We start from the raw sequence: 22,217 nt of genomic DNA, 5'->3' as shown, positions 1-22,217 counted from the left end.
TCGGTTTTGATCTCGACGGGCGACAATACCGGCGACGAGACGTCGTCGGTCTCCATTTTGACGTGCGACTGCGAGCCCAGCATGTCGGCGTTCTCCGGGTCCAGCTTTTGTATACTCGAGGTAATATCCTCCCAGAGCGGCGGCCTGAGGAACACGTCGTCGTCGTTTCCCGCGGGCTGACTCCTCGACGAGACGAAGCTCGCCTGCGGTCGACACACCGGCCCACCAACCTCGAAGAAGTCCTCCATTTGCACCGAGGACTCCCTCGGCTCCTTCTCCGGGTCATCTTCGTCGAGCTTCTGCAGTCGGTCGAGATCCTGTCTACATAGCAAAGTGTCCAGGTCCGATGCCTGCTGGAAATAGAAGATGGACAAAGTGGAGAATACGAGTGGAGAGTTTCAGTTGCGTTTGCGCGCGATTTTGCACCATCACGATGCTCCGTCTTCGCCTGGCAATGTCGGATCGTCGCTCGTGCGAATCGAAAGCCGAACAAGCAAATAGCGCGATGGGTCGGGAAGGACGATATTTGGGGCCAGTCGGAGCCGGTGTAGCTTAAGCAAGCAGCAAACAGGTAAACAAGCGGGTGACTTGCGATATGCTGATTCACGAAAGCGCATGCGGCACGTTGTTCTCGGTTAATATGCAACGACCGCATCGAGGGCTGTGCAGCATGAGGTCTCCCACACTGCACGCCTTCGTATGCCAGTTCTATGATGCATATAACGACTGTATAGCACAGCCGAAGGGAGAGAAGAGGAGACGAAAAGAAAGAAAGGGGAGTAGAGACAGCACAGTTTCGTCTCGAAGATGGGAGGGAGCGGGCCAATGCCGCGTCATTCTTTGCATGATTTGTACACGCGCAACGCGCGCCGCCCTCGTGCGCCGTTCTGTGCGGGCCATGCTGTGCCTCGACTTGCCTTTGCCTTGCCTTGCCTTGCCTTGCCTTGCCTCGCCGTGCTCTCCACGCTTTCGACGACTGCTCGTACTCTGCTCGCTCAGACCGCATAACATTCCGAATATTTTAATGCGTCGCTATACAATCGCTATATGTAACGCCCCTTTCGCGCCCCCCTCTATCTCTCTTTCTCCTCTTCCTTTCACCTGGATGCGTGCACGAGCAGTGGCTTTATCATTTTCACGCCGGTTCGATAAAATACGATGCCTCGGGAAGTGGACGAAGGACGAGGCACAAGGTAGGTAGGTACTTACCTATATGTTTCCATAAGCATAGAAACGAGATCAGGCGGGCGTACACTTTGAAAGTTCAGCTCGAAGAATTTCGAAGTACCCCGTCAGGGTCCGTTACGACGCGGATCGAAAGAAACGGTATGGAATACGTAAGGTGAATTTTTAAGCGTCATCCTCGTGGGTCGGATTTGTTATCGAGGCGTAAAGAATTCCTATTGCATAGCGTTCGCGGTACACCGATGCGAGATCGCAGATAAAACAGGTTGAACTTGCCCCCGATTCTACCACTTTACCGCGATTAAGTAATTACGAAGAGCGACGTAGAACCGGAAAGATTCGTTGCAAATGACAGAGTATCGCGCGCGCTACACACGGAACAAGAGTATCAACGAGATACGAATTGGCAAATATCGCGGATAAGCGGGAAACTGTTGTTCGGCAAATGGGAAAATTCTGCATGTTTCAACGAAGCAAGATCTATGGTGAAGTTGACGCGATAAACAGCCGATGCCATTTTACGACGATATCGAAGGTAAAAGATAAAAGAAAATCTCGATGATGGAAGAATGGATGAAAAAAAAATCTCATTGGAAATTTTTGAACGATTCTGGCTCACCGTCCGGCAAGCTTATATAGTGATTTATGAATTATTTACACAATGAATTATTCATCGTCGGAAGATTGGTATACTCGCAACACTCGATCGTACCTGATATGCAATTTGAAAAGGAGTTTGTAGCGAGGTACGATATGCGCGCTTGCGCGCGAAACATTATATTTAAATGCCATATCGTCTCGACCAGGATGGATGCGGGCTCTCGTGCGCGTTCATCGATAAAATAACCAGCAACGATCGCAAACTGCTGCTTTCGTCGTCGTATTGTTATATCGCGTGTAAAAGGAAACGACGGCGAAAACGGTAGAAAAGAGAAGAAAAAGAGAGAAGGGAAATTGGTGAAACGGTAGTCGATGGATCCTCGTCAAATTTCCTTCGTCTCGCGTTCTTCGTCGTCTTTGCCTGCACCTAGCGAGACACGCGCAGTTAAGAAAAACGTTGGATACAAATTTTGCAGAATCTTCGACAGACAATGCGCCGAGTGCGACGCTGAGCGACGAAGCTGAGATTGACTATTGATGAGACTATTAGGAGGAATTCGATAGTCGTTGATATTGTTTTTCAAGTGCCGCCCTTCTGCGCTCTCGGTTTTCTCGTCTTTTTCTCTGGTCGTTCAGATCGGTCCGAGCGTGTCTCTTGACTCACGCCGTCGCGTCGCGTCGGTCTCTTTTTCGCGTTGCGATAATGATAGTGCGGAGCGTGAGCAAAGTTCGTCCATCCGGCTATTAATGCGCGTAATCATAGAGTCAGGGCCGTCGGTGTTAATAATGCGTTTTCGAATCTGTCAGAGCGAGAACGAACACCCACGCAGTCGATAGATAGCGCGTCGTCATCGTAGCTGGCGTGTAAGATGAAAAACCTTTGCATCCGTGTTCGTTCGCTCGTGCCGCCTAGTATTTTTTATTCCGACCAATCGCAGCTTCGCGGCCTCGCGACTCGCAAAGGAACGCGCAAGCGCACGCGCGCCTTCTGCCCCCATTTACCGCGATTCCACGATTAATTATCCAATTCGCGCACTTTCTGTTCCGCAGAGTAACGACTAACTAAACTCAAACATCTGCTCTTCGATCGAACCGCATTAGCCTCGATCTTCTGACATTTTACAGCTCCTTCACGAGGAAAAACATTGCGCATACGAGATTTTGCAGGATCGGCTCGGTTCCAGAGATCGAAGACGCATAGATGTGTTGGGTCGGCAACTAAGTGATTGCGGACTTTGTCAATACAACCTAATGACAAAATCCGTAATCACTTAGTTGCCAACCCATGAGATACGACGAAGGCGCGAACGAGGGAAACGCGCGGTTTTCCGGTTTCTCGCGTCGTATATTCTAATTATGGGAAACGAATGATAGAACGAGATCGGCAACGGTGTATCGACAGGTTTATCGTTCGGTGTATTTATCGAGTGCCGAGGCAAATGGAAGGCGAAAGATGAATGAAAAGCCGTGAGCAGGAAAGCGGCCATAGCGTTGGCGGTAACGAAGCGTAGCGCGCAGAAGCGAGCTCGCCGAATCAATCTGGCGAGGCCACACCCTCTGACCTAAAGCCGTATTATCGCGATAAATGCGCGGGCAAATGTCAGCCGTGCGCACTGTCGGCCATTTTTCTCCAAAGCTTTCGACGAACGACCTGCCAAAATCGTTGCATCGACCTCGCGCGACCGTACTCGCGTCCTCGACTATCGCCACGCGGATTACTCGCTCGCTCGCTCCGCTGTCTCGTCCTCGCGTCGCTTTCTTAGGACTCGAAATAGCGAACGAGCAACGCGATGGTCGACCAGCGCTTAATGGCGCTACGAATCGAACTCGAGGCAGCTTCATTTAGGAGCCAACACGATGGAAATTAAGGGACGCGCAAATATCTGACTTCACAGGAAAAACCCGTGCACGTGGCTGCTACGTTCGACTGGAACAGCTCGTCTGTGACTTCGCTCCGCAGCCAACTCGCCGCTAAGATCGCGTCACCAGGACTCGAGAAAGAGGAATGCGTATGCAAGTTGTACGAAAATAATGGTGACCGTACAACAGTGTCCTTTCTCGTACGGCAAGCCGGTAATTTAGTTAAATGATGGCGCGAGATGGGCGACGCCTGTGGCCCGAACAACCTACCATTCGAGTAAGAAGAAGAGGAAGAAGAAGAGGAGAAAGAAAGTTTTGGGACCAAGGCGAAAAGAAAGAAACTGAGGGGGCGTGGCACAATCAAGGATTAAGTTCAGATGCAAATTTACGTTTCTCGAGAATGCCACTTGCCACGGCTCCTCCCTCGAAAATCGATCAATCCCTCGGCTCCGGTTCGCCAACTTTGCAGTTTCGACAAGCTGCCCGCGTCCTTCTTTCGTCCATCACGCGCACAAATTTCACATGTAGCGGCTCATCAGTCGATGGAAGATTCGAATCGGTAGAGACTCATATTCTTGTGCCTCGGAGTGCCAACGTTGTTTCGATTCGCTAGGTTTAAAGGTAGACTCCGGACAAAACATTATCGCCGGAGTTACTCCAACTATGGGGAACAGCAAGTAATTCCAACATAGAAATTCTTCAACGATTCCAATGGAAAACTCTAAGATCCTTAATAGATGCACCTTGGGTATGTTACCAACGAAACAATACATCGCCACCTCAAGATACCCACAGTCAAAGAAGAAATATGCAAATCAGTAATAGATATAGCATAAGAGTCAACAACCACGAAAACCCACTAGCTACTCAATTACTCGACACGTCGGATCAGATCCGCAGGCTAAAAAGACATCTAGATTCAAGCACTAGATTCAATTAGAATCCAACACACGATAAACACTTATTAAACACGACATAGTAGCACGCGAGAAAAACTTACTTGTAAGAGAAATTTTGGTTTTTCCGTCCCTTTTATTAAAAGTTCTTCTTGCCGAGGATTCGAACTCCTCGCGACGCGTCGTCTTCAGTTCTGAGCCTTAACGAGCATAGCTGGCTGCCCCGCCAAAAACTTACTTATAATTCTCAATGAGAATTGATTGCAAAATTCATCCGGAGTTACGTTTGAACTTACGACTGACTATTGCAATTTTATCACTCGTCTTTTTAACAAACCAACGCGTATAATAATCCACATCAGATATCGTCGCGTGCGATATCGAGACGAGGCGACGTCCATTCGGAAGATAACCAAAGATCGCGACCGTAGAAAAGAACAGGAAGCTGCCAGCCAGACCGATGACCTACATATCGAGTAGCCAACTACTTATTTCGCAAGTTTGAGTAGTTGGAACAGGGGAAACGTGAATTTGCTTCGTGCTACGGACAAAGGAGCGGAGTCTGCACGTACAAAGTCGTAAAGGAAGACAGCTACGTGGTTCGAGTGATGGCGGAGCTAGGCGAGGCAAGGTGAGGATTTATCCAAACGACGAAAGAGGAGAAACGATAGCGGTCGACGAAGAACGGTATCGCGAAACGCGGAACAACGGCTAGAGAAGGCTACTACGTTTGGCAAAGAGAGAAGGAAAATACCATTCATTCGCCTATGTAGGAATTTTCGGATTCGATGTTCGTGCAAAAAGGGAAGCGTCTCTCGCCTGGTCTCATCCTGACTCTCTCCTCTTCCTCTCTTTCTCCTCTTGGCGTTCGGTGTTCGAGGGGGCTGTACTGCCGCGGACACGTAGATTCTATCTTGCCATTCAACCGCCTAGGTAATAAAACTCTCGCGTCCATTATTTACTTGCATTATCGTTACTTTACGCCCACGTGGACGCGCCACGTATTTATGGTGAAATTATTCAGCATTATTCCGCGGATATGAATAACGCGAGAGATACGACCCACCGATAGGCGGTATAATTCGCTAAATTTTCAAAAATTCAGCAAGAAGAGAAAGAAAGTTGTTTTCTCTGCGAGGGTCTCGCTCGAGTTCCACGCGATCGCTGGAAACGACGAAGAGACGTACGGACGACAACTGGAAGGAGACGGCGCGCGAGCGAACGAATTGCTTTCCACGAGGGTATCATTGTTCCCCATACATATTTCGTAACTAGATTGGCATTTCTGATGCAAGTCGAGCTACACTGACCTTTAAACAACTTTCTTTAGGCTACGCGTGACTTGATCTCAGAACTCGGCTTCTCGGTTGCCTCGTTCACCTACTTGATACTACGTGTTACGTGTTAGGTGGTGTACGCGCCTGTCTACACGCTCCGTGTTCCAAGTGTAAGAGCATTAAGGCCTGGAACTGCGCGATTTCCGATACCTGCCGATCGACAAATCACCTTCGAATCGAGTTATTCTTTCTTTCCTAGAACCTGCGCCGCCTCAAGATATCGCGTCTCGACAAATCGTCGTCACGCTATCGAAGGCTCCGACTATCTCGCGTGTACGATCCTCGCGGACGCGACTCCACCAGGCGAGCAAAGTTTCCGTTTGCTTGTTGCAGTAAACGGACCAAGCTCTTTCCGAACAAATCACAACGCACGATACGGAAACGAAATGCCTCGCTCGATGAGAAGCACAAGTGGCTAGTTCGCAAGGGAGCGCACTTGCATCATGCGCGTTACGCTTAGGTTACGCAAGTTAAACGTTAGCGTATCGGCGGTGACGGCGAATTAATACGTCGGTTAAAATACATCGAGGCGGAGTGAAATTAGTGCGGAAAGCAATACGTGGGATATTTAACTTCACCGACAGTATCGCAGGAAAGATCAAAATGATTGCGCAAATCCGTGTTGCAAATTCTACTAATGGTGTCTGTGTGGCCGTATTTAGGTGTATAGGAGGGTTGATAAATTAGGTTGCAGTGGCCGCGACGATGGTAGAGATCTGTTAATCCTATCGGTTGCAATTTAGCAAAAGAACTCGATTTCCGGAAAAATGCGTCTCTTATTGGAAGAACGTGTGGCGGATCGGTACCAACAGGACGCCGACAGGTCGAGGCATCAACGCGGCGCAACACCTCCCGGCCGATCCGCGGGTACCAATCGCCAACACCAGAGGGCTACTACGACGACGAGTCTGTCTATCTCGCTAGCGGTCGAATATACGATGTCACGATACAAAATACCGCATCTAGCGAGACTCCCTGTACGTCTAAGGCAGGGACTACCGGACATAGCCTTACTGACGAGTCCACCGGTAGTCCCGGGACGAAACCTTTTCACTCCAGCTCCAACTACACCTCCTACAAATGCAAAGGAAATTCGAAATACGCGCGTTTTGCGGATTGAACTAGCCCGGTTACCACGCCCCGTAACGCTGACCTGGCGTATACGTGGCGTTACCGTTAGGCCGCCGACAAATTGCCGTGGTCGAAATTATTCGCCGGTGTTTTTGCTTTGAACGGCGCGAGACAATCGCGTCGAAGAAAATCACGCGACACGACGCGCCGCGTCTCGACGCGCTCGCTCACGATTTCACCGTAACCACAGGGCAGGAAAATTTATGCGCGCAGACCCACTGCGCTCTCCTGCCGTTAAGCGTATCATAAATATGAAACAGAGGAAACGAAAGGACGTTCGGGCGACAATGCGCCGGACGAAATAATACGTCGCACCGAGCGATGTCTCTCCGGCTACTTCTCAGCCTGTACGCTGCGCATACCACACGAATACTCGCGTTATTAGAGAGACGAAGGGAGGAAAAGCGAAGCGGATCGCGATATCCTTGACGTCGGATACGAAACGACGACGATGGTCGACCGGACAGTGACTTTCAGACCAGAAAATTACTTAATGAATATGGACATGCAACGCATTATGGGATATTAAAAGGCACGTGCGCACGTGCGCGCGTGGGCACATCTTCGTTGTTTCGTGCCCTCCCATCGCGCTGCTTGACAGCCGACAGTTTGCGTTGCGTTAGTCAACGCGCGACGAACCAACGCACCCCTCTCTTCCCTTAACCTTTGCATGGAGCGGTGAAGGGTCGCGCGCAAGCCTAACCGCGCAACACAAGATACCATTTCACGCTGTTTACCTACGAGAAAAGGGGGGCCACGTTTGGAATCGACCACGGCCGTCGATACCTGCCTCTGCCAATCATTCGAACGTAATCAAATTCTCGTCGAATTTTCTCCCCTTTCGGCTCGATCGGTCAACTATCCCGCCCCGATTCTCGTTGACGCCTTCTGGTCGTAGGAAACACCCAAATTAAATTGGCCCGGTTTTACGGCTGTTTCAGCCTGGAACGTCTACACGCTGCTTCTTTTTAAAAACGTGGCCCGATCGATGTGGAACGTTTCTATCGATAATTTGCGCAAGTCGCGTGGCTGATCTCCGGTTGGATATATCGTTAGGGCTTACGGCACGGCTGGTAGGCCGGGCCGGTTGGCTCGCCTGCCGCTTCATCATCGATCTCATTGTTAGACGGTCGTCTCACGCGATTCGCGCATCCTGTGAATCCACTCCCCTCGTTAGGAACCACGCGTCGTATATTACACGAACATGCCGCATACTCGCCAACGCATAAATCTACGCGCAAGGACAAATTGCCATTAAATCGAACCATTAAATCGAAGCGACCGGCTTTCCTCGCTCGGCCACGAAACCTCGCCGCTGCTAAGAAAAACTCGTCTTGTTTCTTTCGAATCGCGTCGATTGCCACGATTCTTACCGTACGGTTTTTCTTTCGGAGACGTACGCGCGCCATAGTAGCAACGAAAGGATCATCGTTTCAAGTTGAAGGGGTTGCGCAGAATCAGGCGGCATTACGCCGATAATTCCGTGGCGATTAAACGGCCGGCATCGTGCGTTTTAAGCGAGTGTGCTTTTTGCGCTGACCGTTTCATTATCGTACCTTATTAAATTTCCAGGTGCAGCGGTCGGATGATTCGCCGTCTCGCTCGTCCCTTGTGATCACGATCGCCGCTGCTCCACGCGCGCGATGATCGACGATCATGGTCGCTCGGAGGAGGAAGATTATCGTTATCGAGCCAGAGCAGTTACGCAATGACGCGCATGAGTCACTGAAAAGTCGTTGCAGGGTGATCCCTGTGGCAAAACCGGGATCACTCTTGGCAACGACGTGCCGCATTAGCGTGATTACACGCTTCGCTCGCGGACGAGTCAGCTGGTAGCGCGTTCAACTTCCGTGCTACCTGGCCATCCCCCTTGTAATTTGCACCTGGTGCTTTGATTCTATCTACTCTGTGCGCCGTAATCCCGATAATACCACCCCCGCTTCGAAGCTGTTAACACACAGGGACGCAAGCGGTCGCCAACTTTTTCCATAGTCGCTGTTCCATTCGCGTTGCACGATCGCTGTGGCTACCTTCGTTCGCGTTCTCTTACCGCGGTTTCTCATCGTTCGGTTAAACAGAAGGAAACGCGTTGGCCGGCCAGCCAGGTACGGGTGATGCTATAAATCAAAAAATGGAAGAAACCGTTTAATCATCTTGTCGGCTCGCGGTTCGTTCGTATACGTTACAAGGATCGACTATTACGAAGGCGTTGTTGCGTTGACGAAGGCTATATCGCGGCTTTCCGCTCAGAACATCGTTATGGTCTCCCTCTTTTTATATTTTCTCTCTGTCGCTCGCTCGTTCGCTCGCTCTGTGTGTAGAAACTCACGTAAACTCGGCTGCTAACCCCCGCCGCTAATGCACTTTTAATTAATTAAACGAGCCAATGGGGCGGCCCCTGTTCCTTCGTAGTCTCGTGCCGACCTCGCGTGTCGACTGTCCGCTCTAGGTGCAAACTCATCCCTCCGGAGAGAGAACTCCCTTTCCCACCCTCTTGCCCCATTGATCCGTCCTTTTTCATTCTCTTTCAAACTGTCCTCGCGCTTCCGTTACTGCCCGATATAACCCTAGCTTAAAAGCTTTTAGCCGACAAACGAGCCGCGCGATCCTCTTCCCAATCACGTGGATCCTTTTCTTTCCTAGCTATCGTGTCCGCTCGTGTTCGATTTGAACGCGCGTATCAATATCAATTTCAATCCTCGTTTCTTCGAATTGACTGGGAAAGAGAAAGAAAGAAAGAAAAAGGGAAAGAAAAGAAGGGTACAGGTATACCGATATTTTTCAACACTAGAATTATCACGCCAGTCAAATTGACTGGTTTTACAATTTTATTTTTAAATTCCTACTTCATGTTATATCTTTTTTCCGCAATGATGTAATGACTTTCGCAATAACTAAATGAATAATATAATGAATTTTTGTTTTGGTTTCTATGCATTCAAACTGAAAATAATTTTGTATCAAGGCTACTTATACCAATACCAAACAAAATGACTGGTGTTTGCCGAAGTGTAAAAGGGTACTGTAATCTGTTTATCGAACACCAATTAACCAGTTTCCTCGTTTTGTACAACTTCCCACGCGTTTTTACAATTTTTATTGTGTATCATTCGATGTGACGATATCAGTTGTCAAGAAAATTTCAGATCGATCGCTAGATCGCTAGATGCTAACGCTAGAAATACCACAGTAATCAAAACGACTGATTCTACAATTTTATAAATGTGTCAACCCTCGTTAAAAACATAACGTACTACATAACATGGAATTCCTTCTGCAAGAAAGTAATAAATCAATAAATATACAAATACTCTATTACTACGTATTTTTTCAGGACCAGTCATTTCGACTGGTTTTGGTAGAAACAGCTCGTGTTAACACTTTGACTGTTACGTTGGTCATTGGTGGCCGGTGCGTCTGAACTTCTTACAAATGTAAAAATTGTATGAAAATTAACAATTGGGGTATTTTGAATATAATCGATAAATAGAAGATACTTTGAAATAAAAAGTGCCCCATTGAACGATTAAACGTTTTTATTAGAACATCGATAAAAAAAAAAAATGAGAACAAATGTTGCATCTAACGGTGCACTGTGTCGAAACATTTTAAACATAAATGTGGCTCGTCAATACAATCTGGACGATAGGTGGTCATCCTTTTGGTCCGATTCTTAGCAATTTTTCGTCCTAACTGTTTAACATTTTTTTATAGCACTCTCTGCAAAATTTTCGTGCCAGGTACGCTTGCCCTTCTTTCTTCTGCGTTTCGTGTCGCCATCTTTGTGGAATAAGTATATTTGACAGCTCTGGTGAACGGCACTATGTAAGGTGCGTTGCGAGTGCCATTCTAAAATCTGATACCTCGATTTTTGTTTTTTTTTGCTTGTTTATAGAGTATCATCGCGTTTGAAATTGATGTATTTAATAATAACTCTAAAGCTAATTTTATATACCACTCGAGGTTTCTTCTATGTAGTGTGGAATATGCTATCGTTCGATCTGATAAATCTACAGCACATTTTCCTCTGTTGTAATCTACCACTAACTACCATTGCTTTGTCACAAACATAATTTTTTTTCGGACCGCTGCCATTTCAGCCGAATGTTTCGTCGAAATCATAAAAATAATCATAATACTGTTTACTAATATCTTCTACAGGTTTCGACAATATATTCTGCACGTTTTGCTTACGACGAAATAACGAATGCGAATGGTTTGTTGAAATAAACGAAGCCTTGTTATAATATGTCGGTATCAACTGTTAGCAAGGCGCCACGGTGATCACCCACCAATAAGATAAACGGTCCATTGGGAAGAATGTTGTCTTACGTCATCAATTTATTATTTTGCCATTATATGCTTTGTATGATAAGAATACTCCCGTGGCGCCCTCAGCGAAACATGTGATCTCGGCGTGGCAGTCAAAGTGTTACTATCGGTAGTTCTAGTGTTAACCTATACAAAAGCCTGGAATCTGTTAACGCGATCTTACGCTCGAATATCGATCGTTATCCACCTTGTGCCTAGTTTACGAGCACCGCGATCGCCGCTATTACGATCATTGCCAGTTTAAGGCTATAAACCGGTTATTAAAGTTAATTACATGTATTTCAAGCTGAATTAAACGATGCGATTTAATCCGTTTCGTAGGCCGGTCTCTGCTCGCAACACGATTCGCCAACCATCCTTCCTTTTCCCAACGATTTTCCTCGCTATTTACAAGCCTACTCCACCCACACCACGCTCCAACCGGAAAGACTCGCGGCTGTTAACCGCGACCGTTCACGAAGAAATTGCGTCTTCTTCTTGGAACGAAGGAAACGATGGCGCGACGAACAATCGACAAAGTAGGTATCGAAATCGAAAGACACGACGATATTTACGAGGCTAGAGAACGGCTCAGATAGAGAGGGAGAGAGAGAGACAGAGAGAGACAGACAGACAGACAGACAGAGACAGAGAAAGAGAGAGAGAGAGAGGTGACCGTTACAGTCTCGTTAATTAAATGGTTTATAAGCTTGACTAAATATTCGAATCTTTGCATTCAATTAGTTACGGGTCGCCGAGGGCGATGTCTCGAAAAGCGCGACTATACACGGTAGATAGGGTTGCTTGGGGCTGCGAGATGCAAGACGATTAGAATGAATGGCCGCCATAAATCAGGTTGCTCGTTGGAACGGACGCGACGCGACGCGGCTCGGCGCGACGCAAGGGGGTGCAAGGAGGTGCAAGGAGGCGCGGAATACGTGGACTCGGGTTAGCTCGTCCTACCGCTACCTGGGACCACCGATCCCGTGGACCTCCGCATCCCGTGCATCGTTTCACCATCACAGCTCTCCCTTTCGCCGGTTCTCTCCGATGTGCTCGCGAGCCTCGTTTGCCCCGTTTTCTCCTTTAACCGTGGCTAATCTAAAACCTACTGCTCACGGTCGCGACATCGGCCTATCCGAATAATGCTGATCCAGCGGCCGCTTCTTCGTTCGGTTCGTGTTCCTTCGGCCGTGCACGCGCTTGTGCTCGTGCCCGATCCCGCTCGTCGACCCGTGCCGTGCTGCGGCTTTGTTCGTGTCCACCGAAAATAAACGAGCCACGAGCTGACACGGTTCGAACGAGCCTGCTTTTTTCCTCTACCTTTTTGCTCTCCCCCTTCCTCCAGCTCGTCGTCCCTTTTTCTCTCTGCCTGTCTGCCCTTGCACCGCTTTCAGACGGATCTAATTATCGCAGTCGCTTTTATTGATTCGCCTAAGAATTTATTAGCCTGTGACCTCCGCACTCGCGGCCTTCGTTTTGTTCGCCACGACACGGCTAACGACACCGGCCCATGAAACTTCGCTCGTTCGGCTCTCGATACGAGGAAACTACGTGGCTTCGCATCGGCGAAAAGACGTCGATTCCGACCGATCGAATCGCGTGCTGTTTTCGATCATTCGCCACTTTGCAGGCAGCTGCGTGTTCGTCGAATGGCGCGATCGAGTTCGAATACGGCAGTTCCTGGATTCGTAGTTTCGTGGAAAACGATACCGTATCTCGTATCTCGACGGGACGTTCGCAAAGCCGTGCGCACGCGCGTCTCTCAAGCTGCCCCGTAGCCGTAACGGATGACACACTTTTCGCGGAAATTCGCAACGCGAGCGAAACACGTAGAACGAAGAAAGCCGGTGAAAGCTGGAACATAGTGATTTTCATTGGCCACGGGAAATCGCCACCCCTGATTCGCTACTCGTTTAGCTGGCGACCCAGGGAGCCAGCCATCTGCAGGATCAACATCTCGGTCGAGGCGGTAGCGATCGGAAAGTTTTAATACTACGAAGAATCCGATGATATCTCGGTAAGGCGAAGACGGTGTCGCATCACAATACGTGGAACGTGATCCTTGCGTCAAGCAGCGTATTCATCGATATAAACTGCTCGTTCGCTTCATCCCCCTAACGATCCTGCCGTCGATCAAACTACAAGTTTCAAATATCCAGGTCGTAAACGAAAGCAATCGTATTGTATTGTGTATTTCGTGAAAACTTGTCTATTGAAAAACGTCGATAAAGATGATCGATGGAATGCTGGTAAGATACCAGCAGCGAAATTCTACCTTTCGGCCAATTGCTCGGTAGGATTTTTAGTTCACGCAACGGCCACTTTCGCCGATTTCGCAGATCGTACGACGATCGACTTGTATTCGTCGTAACGACGTTTGCTGCGCATGAATTCGTTGCTATTAATGGTTCCTAACGAGCGGATAGCAATTCCATTACGATTAGCCTGACGCGCTTTGTGCGGCTGGAATGTTTGAGCAAGTGCGTGGGCGTGAAACGTGGTCGGGGATGACGATTGTTCGGAGGCAGCAAGGTATATCCACGTGCGTGTGTAGGGATGCGCGTGTGTGCGCCGGTAAGCGCATACACGAGCCATGGACGAGACGAAAACTCGGCTCCTCCACTACTCCACTCAGCGGTGAGCATGTTTCCTGATGGGGTCATCAGCGCGAATTAACATACTGGGTGGACTCGTATGACACGCACACGTGCGCTTCTTTACCAACCTTTCCATCTGACTCAGTCAGCCTTTCTCTTTCTCGTCTCTGCCTTCTTCCTCTTCCCTTTCCTTTTCGTTTCGTCTCGTCACCCTCCCCCGTTTTCTTTCAATTTTCTTTGCTTTGTCCCCCGTGATCTGGTCTCGTCTTGTATCCTCTCGCCCTTTTCTCATTTCCTGGCTTCGTAGATCCGTCGCTCTGTCGTTCCTCTCACCTTTCCCCCTCTGTTCGCACCGGCGAAAAGGGAAAACAGAGACTCAAACGGTTTCAGACGGTGGATCTATCGGTTTAGACGCGATATGACAGCGCACGCGAAAATGCAAGGCATAGCTACGTATGTTACATTGGGTTGGCAACTAAGTGATCAATACCACCTAATGACAAAATCCGCAACCACTTAGTTGCCAATCCAATGGCTGGTTATCTCCGCTAAAAAAAAAATAGTTGAAAAACAGAGGAAAAACCGGCAAATGGAGGATTTTCGAGAGGCTACAACGTACAAACGACGTGTTTACGGTGTTTGTCTTACTTCGCTATGGCAAGCATACGCTTGGCCGCCTGTTTTTCGAATAATTATCGGCAAGCTTCTCACTTTGCCAAGAAATTATATCTCGTCTGGTGGTTGTTTTCTTGGGAAAAGCAGAAATTGATTCGCTTCGCCTAATAGGAATTCGTCGGCAGATCGATCTCTTCCTGGCTTAACCGAATACAATGAGACAATTACGGGCAGAAGATAAAGGAAAAGATAGGAAACGGATTAGACGACAGCCCACCGGTAGGCCGGCAGGTCCCAATCAGTGTTTACTCGCAAACGAATATCCAAGGTATTTATCATGGACAGCTTTTTGTCGACCTTCCATTTCATTTTCTCATCCAACGGTGTAGAAGGAGAAAGGCCGAGCAGTGCGTCAAAAAACGTCAAATCGAATCTCTCGCTCTCTTTCGCTGTCTTTCCAAGATTTCATGATATTTTCACCTGTGACAGATTTTACGTCGAATTCGTTGCCGAGCGCGTTACACTCTGCATAGCAAATATACCAGATTTTGTTTCCATTATTTATTTCTAATATACGTAAATCGTATCATAGTATCGCACTGCATACGGTTCGTACGTCGTTCGGTTCGCGTGAAACGAAGTAAAAGGCGAAGCGAAGGGGCGGCTAAAGAAAAATTGTGTGCATTCGACGCCAATGGGCAACGAATTTTGTCGATGCGTCCCATCGGCAGTCACAGAAATTTGACGCGATGCGTGGCGAGACGAGGCAAGACGAAACGAACAGGAAGAATGGAATCTCAGCAGGACATTAATATCCAAGACTCGTGTTCTCTCGATAAAACGGCCGATTCCTCGCGCGCTTCTGCCGAATCTCACGGTATAGATTAGTCGTTGATAAGATCGACAGAGCAGGTAAAAGGAGCGAGTTCTTTAAAAGGAAATACTCTCGTCACTGCGTGTCACCGCCGCAAAGAACCGCGCGATCCTACGCGAATCCATACGTTTCGCTTGATTTCTCCTTTAATTCTCTCTCAAACCAATGTTCGCCCGATCGAAGAACCACGCGAGATCGATCTTATCGGATCAGACGCTACGACGAAGCGACAAGTATCGTATCGGCAATGGCGACAATGGCAAAGATCGAGGAACGCTGTGTTACAAAAAAGCTTGCTCTCGGTTAATTTATCAATGTACACGGCTCGATAAAATTATCGTCAGACTGCGTGTTCCGCGCGCGCTGCTCGGAATATCCCTTTCGCGAAATTCTCGCAAGGACGAATCTTTGCCGCATGGAAAGTACGCGCGCCGATACCTCGTCTTTGTGTCATTGAGATGTCGTTCAACCGGACGTTTTTGCAAAGCCGATACACATTTCACCGCGTCGTTGATTCTGGAAACGGCAACGTGATATTTTACAGCGCCACTATTTTCCAATCCACTTCGTGCCAAGCCGCATCCAGCAGAGATGCAAAAACTTGTCCGAATTCCAGCGCAATCTAAACGCGCGCCTCGGAACCTCAACATTCCGGTTAACGTTCAACTTTGGCTTTTCGGCTGGCAACCGCTGGCGAGAAGTCCATCGCAGCAAAATCGACTCCCGTCGAACGTCAAAACGTCGCGTCGCCAAACCATCTACGACGCGATGCGTGTCGAACCACCGTCGCAAATTTAGCCGCGGGTCGGTCGTTCTTTAGGTGCGAAACAATCGTGAAATGTCAGAATTTCATAGCCATAACCTTTTCTTTCAAGAATACGCGAGCCGGTTTCACGAACGCTGTCATCGTATACCTACGTACGTCACTGAATCTCGTACAGATGCATGTGCGTCAAGTCGCATGCCAACCACATTGCGCAACTATCGCGCCGCCAGGTCGCCAGAATCCTTCGCCGAGGATTTTAGCAACACCGGATTTCACTGCTCGTCGTAGCTTTCCGATCTGCCGAGTTTACGCGCCAGTCGAGAAAAGAGCGCATCGAAATAGGAAAGGTCAGAATTTCGGAAGGATCAGATTCCTACGTTCTACCTAGCGCGCACCATGCTGTACAATGGCGGTCGTACAGTGGTTGATTTGTGACCACTAATTTTCTGTTCGGACACCGGCGCAACCTCGACCCACCACGCCTCGACGCCATTAGACGGTCATTCGGAAAACCAGCGACCCGTATCCTGTGATATATCGCGTTTGCCCACCGACCTATCCATAGATGCTGCCCATTCTTCGCGCTTAACACGCTTCTTCCTCGGAATAACTAGCTCTTCAGCTTCACCAGCGTTTACCGAAAATCTGTCCGCCCGATCCGCCCGATCCGCCTCCCTTCGTTCGCTCTGCCCACTTCCATCGTCTTCTATCTCCACTGCAACCATTCTGTCCACTAGATCTATTCCGTGCGATGTATTTTTAACGTAAACGGCGTTTACGAGACGCGAACGAACGTTCAATTTGTACGGCAAAAGGCTGGTAACCGTTGGACGGTAAAAATGCTTCAGTCAAGCGAGTCATTTTTAGCGAAAGGTTTCAGCGTCGATTTTTAGCGGCGTATGTTCAACGTATGTCATTAAATAATTATCGTAGCGTCACCACTATTACCGTATTATCGTCATTGTCGTATCATCGCTATTGCGAGACGAGAAAGGAAAGAGCGAAGGTGCCCTCGCCCGCACGCTTTGCGTATTCTATCGCGAATAATTATTTCCTCGCCGACGCTCACGCGCTAATTCTATCGTTTAAGAATGATTGGAATAATGCGAAGCGAAGCTGGTGAACGCGAAACGAAAGCGAAATTTGGTATATCGATGCGCCACCGGTAATCGGCATCTTGACAAACATCATTTTATCATCGATTGGTAAAACGTTGCGTGTTTAGGATCGCAATTATTTTACAACTTCCGAAAGAATTCAACACGCTTCGCAAACAGCGGATCGCACGGACCCATGAGTGGAACGTGCCATGATTATTCATCGATAACGTTATTGCTCGATCTAAAGTCTCTGGATGAACGTAGATTCGTCGCTGATACGTGTTTGCTAGGTAAAATAAGCAGTGGCCCCAGAAGGATTTGAGCGCATGGTCCTTTATTTTCGAGAAATTAATGGAGAAATTACGTTCTTGGTGAAGCAACCTCTTGCGTTTCGAATGTTCTGATTGCTATCTCGATCCAGAAATTTGTAAAAACATGTAGCGGTAGTATAATAAATAAAAATAATCAAAAATTTATGAAAATAAACTGTAAAAATGTAATGTTAAAAGGAACGCAATATTAATTAATTGATTAAAGGAATTTATAAAGTAAAGTATAAAAGATACTTATTAGTTTCTCGAAAATAAAGGACCATGCACGCAAATCCATTTGGGGTTGCTTTACCATCGACCTAAAGCATCGAACGTACACACAACCAATTCATTCGAGATTTCGCAGTTCTTGTCATTGCTTTGTTAAATCTTTATGAAAACCGTTACCATTTCACTGTCATGCTTGTAAATCTAAATATTCCTATCTTGATACCCTGAATCGTATTTGCTATCTAGCTAACAGTTTTTCCAGCCGCGTACATTTCTTCTCCGTGAGTGATGCGTCGTTCAAGCGTGCGATTTATGAGGTGTTATCTTGATCCTAGCTTTACTGTTCAACCATATCTTTTCATCTGTATTGCGCAAAATTTTCATTCAAAATATCCTTTTTTTCTCTTCTTCCTACTTTTCTGCGTCCGATAACTACATTCCATAAATAAATTAACAAAAAGAAGAGTAAAAGACTGCTTAGATCGAAATAAATCTTTCGTAAAGGTAGAGTATTAGCGGTTCTTATTATGTGGTTTCTAATATGTATATATATATAAATATATGCGTGCTACGTTGCGATCGGTAATCGCGTTATCCCGATATCCCGATCTTCCGAAGCTTCCCTTTGTCCTGGAATTTTGGCAGGTGGCCCACCTGTCGACCGATTCATGCATTTCTACCGGACCTGCGATGCTCATGCTTCTAGGAAGAGAATACAATTTCCTTCGAGTGGAAGCTGGGGTCGAGGTTGGCCCGAAGGGATCAGCCGATTATCGTTTTCCTATCGGTAAACTGGTAGTCCTTTAACGACGATCGGTCAATCTTTGACACTTGTCCCTTGCTTGGGTTACGTAAGTTAACGCAATGGTTTAAGAGGTCGTATGGAAACGTTGGTCACATCGACCAGAAAGTATACAACGTGTAATAAAGGGCTGTTCAACCGACTTTTTCACCGATGTTTCCAAGGTGCCACTGTCGTGTACAATGTTCTTCGTGGAACATAACGACGACTAAACGATTGTATAGAATTGTATAGAATTTGTTCAAGCGTTAGACGGAGAGACAACGCAAACAACGAGTGATTCGGACGAGTGGTGTCCTAAGAAAGATAGGGATTGTGTGTGTGTGTGTGTATGTGCGTTTAAGAGAGAGGGATGAGAAAGAAATGGTAGAGAGGCAAAGAAAGAGAAGGAAAATAAGGAAGAGTGAGAGGAGTGGTATGGAGAGCGCTCACATCACATTCTAGGCTATTCCGCATTCTGTTCCCCCACTTTCCATCGTCCACAAGCCACCGGCTCACCTCTACGCCTCCGTGACTGCTGGAAAAGTTGTATAACGAACACGTACGCGTGTACCTGACACGTACATTCGCCTCATCGCAGTGTTTCGCGTCTAGATGTATACGTACGTCGCGGACCTCTATACGAACACGGCTACCTATGACACGGGGACTCACCTGCGTGAACACGTTCGCCCGTGTGCCTGTGCGCTGCACCGCTGCAAATTCACCAGCAGCACGGCCACTGGACAAACGACGAAGAACACGCGCACGCTCGGGGAAACACGCGTTCAAAGTTCCTTCTTGCTTGGCGCTGTTGCCAATTCCTTTTCCGATTTTCCTCGCCGATCCGTCGCACCAGGGTACATCTTCTCTTGCCTTCCCCTTTTCTTGCATTCTCACAAGACGTTGTTTCATTCCTTCCACCACGTACGAGCCGTTTAATGCAAAAGTGGTGTAAGTCGAAAAAGTTGATTACTCGTTAACGTAGGATAAACTAAAAATTCCGTAAGAGGACGAGTGGCCGATTCTCGCTTATCACGTTATTATCAGCGACCAACTAATGAAGATATATTTACACGGTTGCCGCGGAAAACGGAAGAACGATGCTTATGCTTTCGAGATGCGCGGTTCGAGCAAATAGACAAAAAGTTGACTTACACCACTTTTGCATTAAACGACTCGTATATTTTTCTTTTTTTCTTTCCCGCAACGGGACGATTTACTTCGCGCAGTTTCGCCAACGTCCTTTCAAACGTCCCATGCCAACGATCACGTTTTCTTTCGTTTTTTCCTCGCATACCACCTTTCGGGTCGACGCGACCACAGGACGCGACGCTATGCGATAACGTAGTATCGTTTAAAGTCAACTTCACGATCGGCAAACCTCTTGCGGACAAGGAGCTGACGCGAAACCGAGAAAGAGAAAGAACGAGCAAAAAAGGCGGGGGAAATGGCGGAGACACATATTCGAGTAGAGTGGCTGTTGCTGTAGAGAACCACAGCAAAACGTACGAAGATTCCATTACCTTACCTATTTTCCTACGGTTCTTTCTCAATTGCTATAAGAAGCGTGCAAAGTCGCGTCTACCTGTACGTTAAAAGGAGTCTCCCTCCTCTTAAAACGATCATGTTGAAGCTTTCCTCTCGAACGCGCCTCCGCCTTCTAAAAATGTATCGCGAGCAGAACCATCAGTTGAACGTATGAAAACTTGAACGTACGTACGTATACTTGGACGTCCGTATATATGTTTGAATATGCGTACATATACTTGGACGTCTGTACATGTACTTGGACATCCGTACGTGTTGGACGTACGTACGTGTACTTGGACATACGTGCGTATACTTGGACGTCCGTATACATGCTTGAACGTCCGTATATATGCTTGAACGTCCGTGTACATGCTTGAATGTTCGTATATATGCTTGAATATGCGTACATATACTTGGACGTCTGTACATGTCTTGGACATATATGTTTGAACGTACGTACGTGTACTTGGACGTACGTGCGTATACTTGGACGTCCGTATATATGCTTGAACGTCCGTATATATGCTTGAACGTCCGTATACATGCTTGAATGTTCGTATATATGCTTGAACGTCCGTATATATGCTTGAACGTCTGTACGTATACTTGAACGTCCGTATATATGCTTGGACGTACGTACATATATTTGGAGGTCCGCGTATATGCTTGAACGTACGTACGTATACTTGGACCTATCTCACTGCAGTATTATCGGAGAATGCGAACGCATTTTGAGTCACAGAACGAAGGAATAACAGAAACGTGTTTATGGAGTATTTGCGAGGAGCAGCGAACAGCAATGCGCTGGCCTGATCGCATGTTATCGCATGAAGACATCTTTGGATGGTAATGAGAGTGACAGCGCGCGGATCTGTACGCACGCGACTGTACGAGCGCTATGTTCAAATCGATTCGACGAGTTTTGTAGAAGGAGGCAACAAGGCTCAACTTGTAATCGAAAACGAATAATTGACGGCAATTTATGAGCGCGGCGAGTCATAGAGAAGAAGGTAGATGTCGTTGGAAGGTAGAGTATAATATCTCTAATACTAATAATAATAATACGATACTCTGTAATACTAATATCTCGTACAATGAGCGTGACAAATTCAACAGTGTCCGCGCCGAAATCGTAAATTTGGTTTCTATCATTCTACAAGTTTCCATCATTCGACCAATACCATCTGCGCGGGTCAGAAATCGCGGCTTTCTCTTCGAAGAATATTCAGGATTGCAATAGAACAAAATGGGTCATACGCGATTCAGTAAAATAACGTAAAGCAAAAAATGTTGTGCGTCTATTATCTCCGTATGAAACGAAAGAAACTTTTGGCATAACCTAATACGATAAACGACACGTATACCTGTTCCCGTAAATCACGACCTTGAAACCGAGCATCTATATAAATTCGCATGCCCATAAATGTATCGGGCTGTAACGTAGATAAGTTCGAGAAGATAACAAAAATATGGAGTTTAAGCAAACTTACGTAACAACCGAATACAATTTGCGCTGCACTTGGTTCGTGCGACTGCATCAACCGCTATGTGTCTCTTTGCTTCTTCGCGCGGTTTCCGTCGCGTCTAAACGTCAGGATAACCATTTCGCTCTCGATGCTGTGACGAACAGACGGCCGGTGGAATCGAGCGCGTGTTCTCCAGGAAGCACGCGGAAACGTTGGGAGGCACGCGAGGGCCAAGGCCGTACGCGCAATTTCGTAGTCGCCGTTTTCTTCCCTTCGAGAACGATTCTACGGAAAACGAGGCAAAAGCATTGCTCGGAATCGAAGAAACGGATTTAAAGAATAAGCCGGCGATTCGACTCGTCTAAGGCAAACCGCAAAACCGTAAAAGGAAACCGGCGGTAAATCGTAACAACTATCGTTACAGTTATAAGCGCTGTCGACGCAACAGTGATCAACCTTGACCAACCGCGGCAAGCGTGCAGAGCGCGCGTTCCAAAAATATTCGGCCCAGAGAAGGTACGATAGATCGGACGTCGGCGACAGTGGTCGCCTAAACGTAGCCAAGCGGCGAGCAACATCCACGTTCTTCTCGCTGGCTGTGAAACCGGCGTGGCGCGGCG

The 22,217-nt window shown here is 47.5% G+C and overlaps 1 protein-coding gene across 1 annotated transcript in view; it reads right to left on the bottom strand.

Moving 5' to 3' along the window:
- LOC100743763 (zinc finger and SCAN domain-containing protein 4) overlaps positions 1–22,217 on the bottom strand; it is a 45,248-nt gene that overhangs the window by 11,367 nt on the left and 11,664 nt on the right. The window contains exon 3 of the mRNA XM_033323535.1: positions 5–350. Within this exon, the coding sequence (XP_033179426.1) occupies positions 5–350 (346 nt within the window). The remainder of the gene's footprint in view (positions 1–4; positions 351–22,217) is intronic.

This window comes from Bombus impatiens, unplaced genomic scaffold, assembly GCF_000188095.3.
Source record: "Bombus impatiens unplaced genomic scaffold, BIMP_2.2 scf_1068, whole genome shotgun sequence".
NCBI lineage: Eukaryota > Metazoa > Arthropoda > Insecta > Hymenoptera > Apidae > Bombus > Bombus impatiens.
Note: the sequence above shows the minus strand (reverse complement) of the source record. Positions and strands in the feature narration are given on the sequence as shown.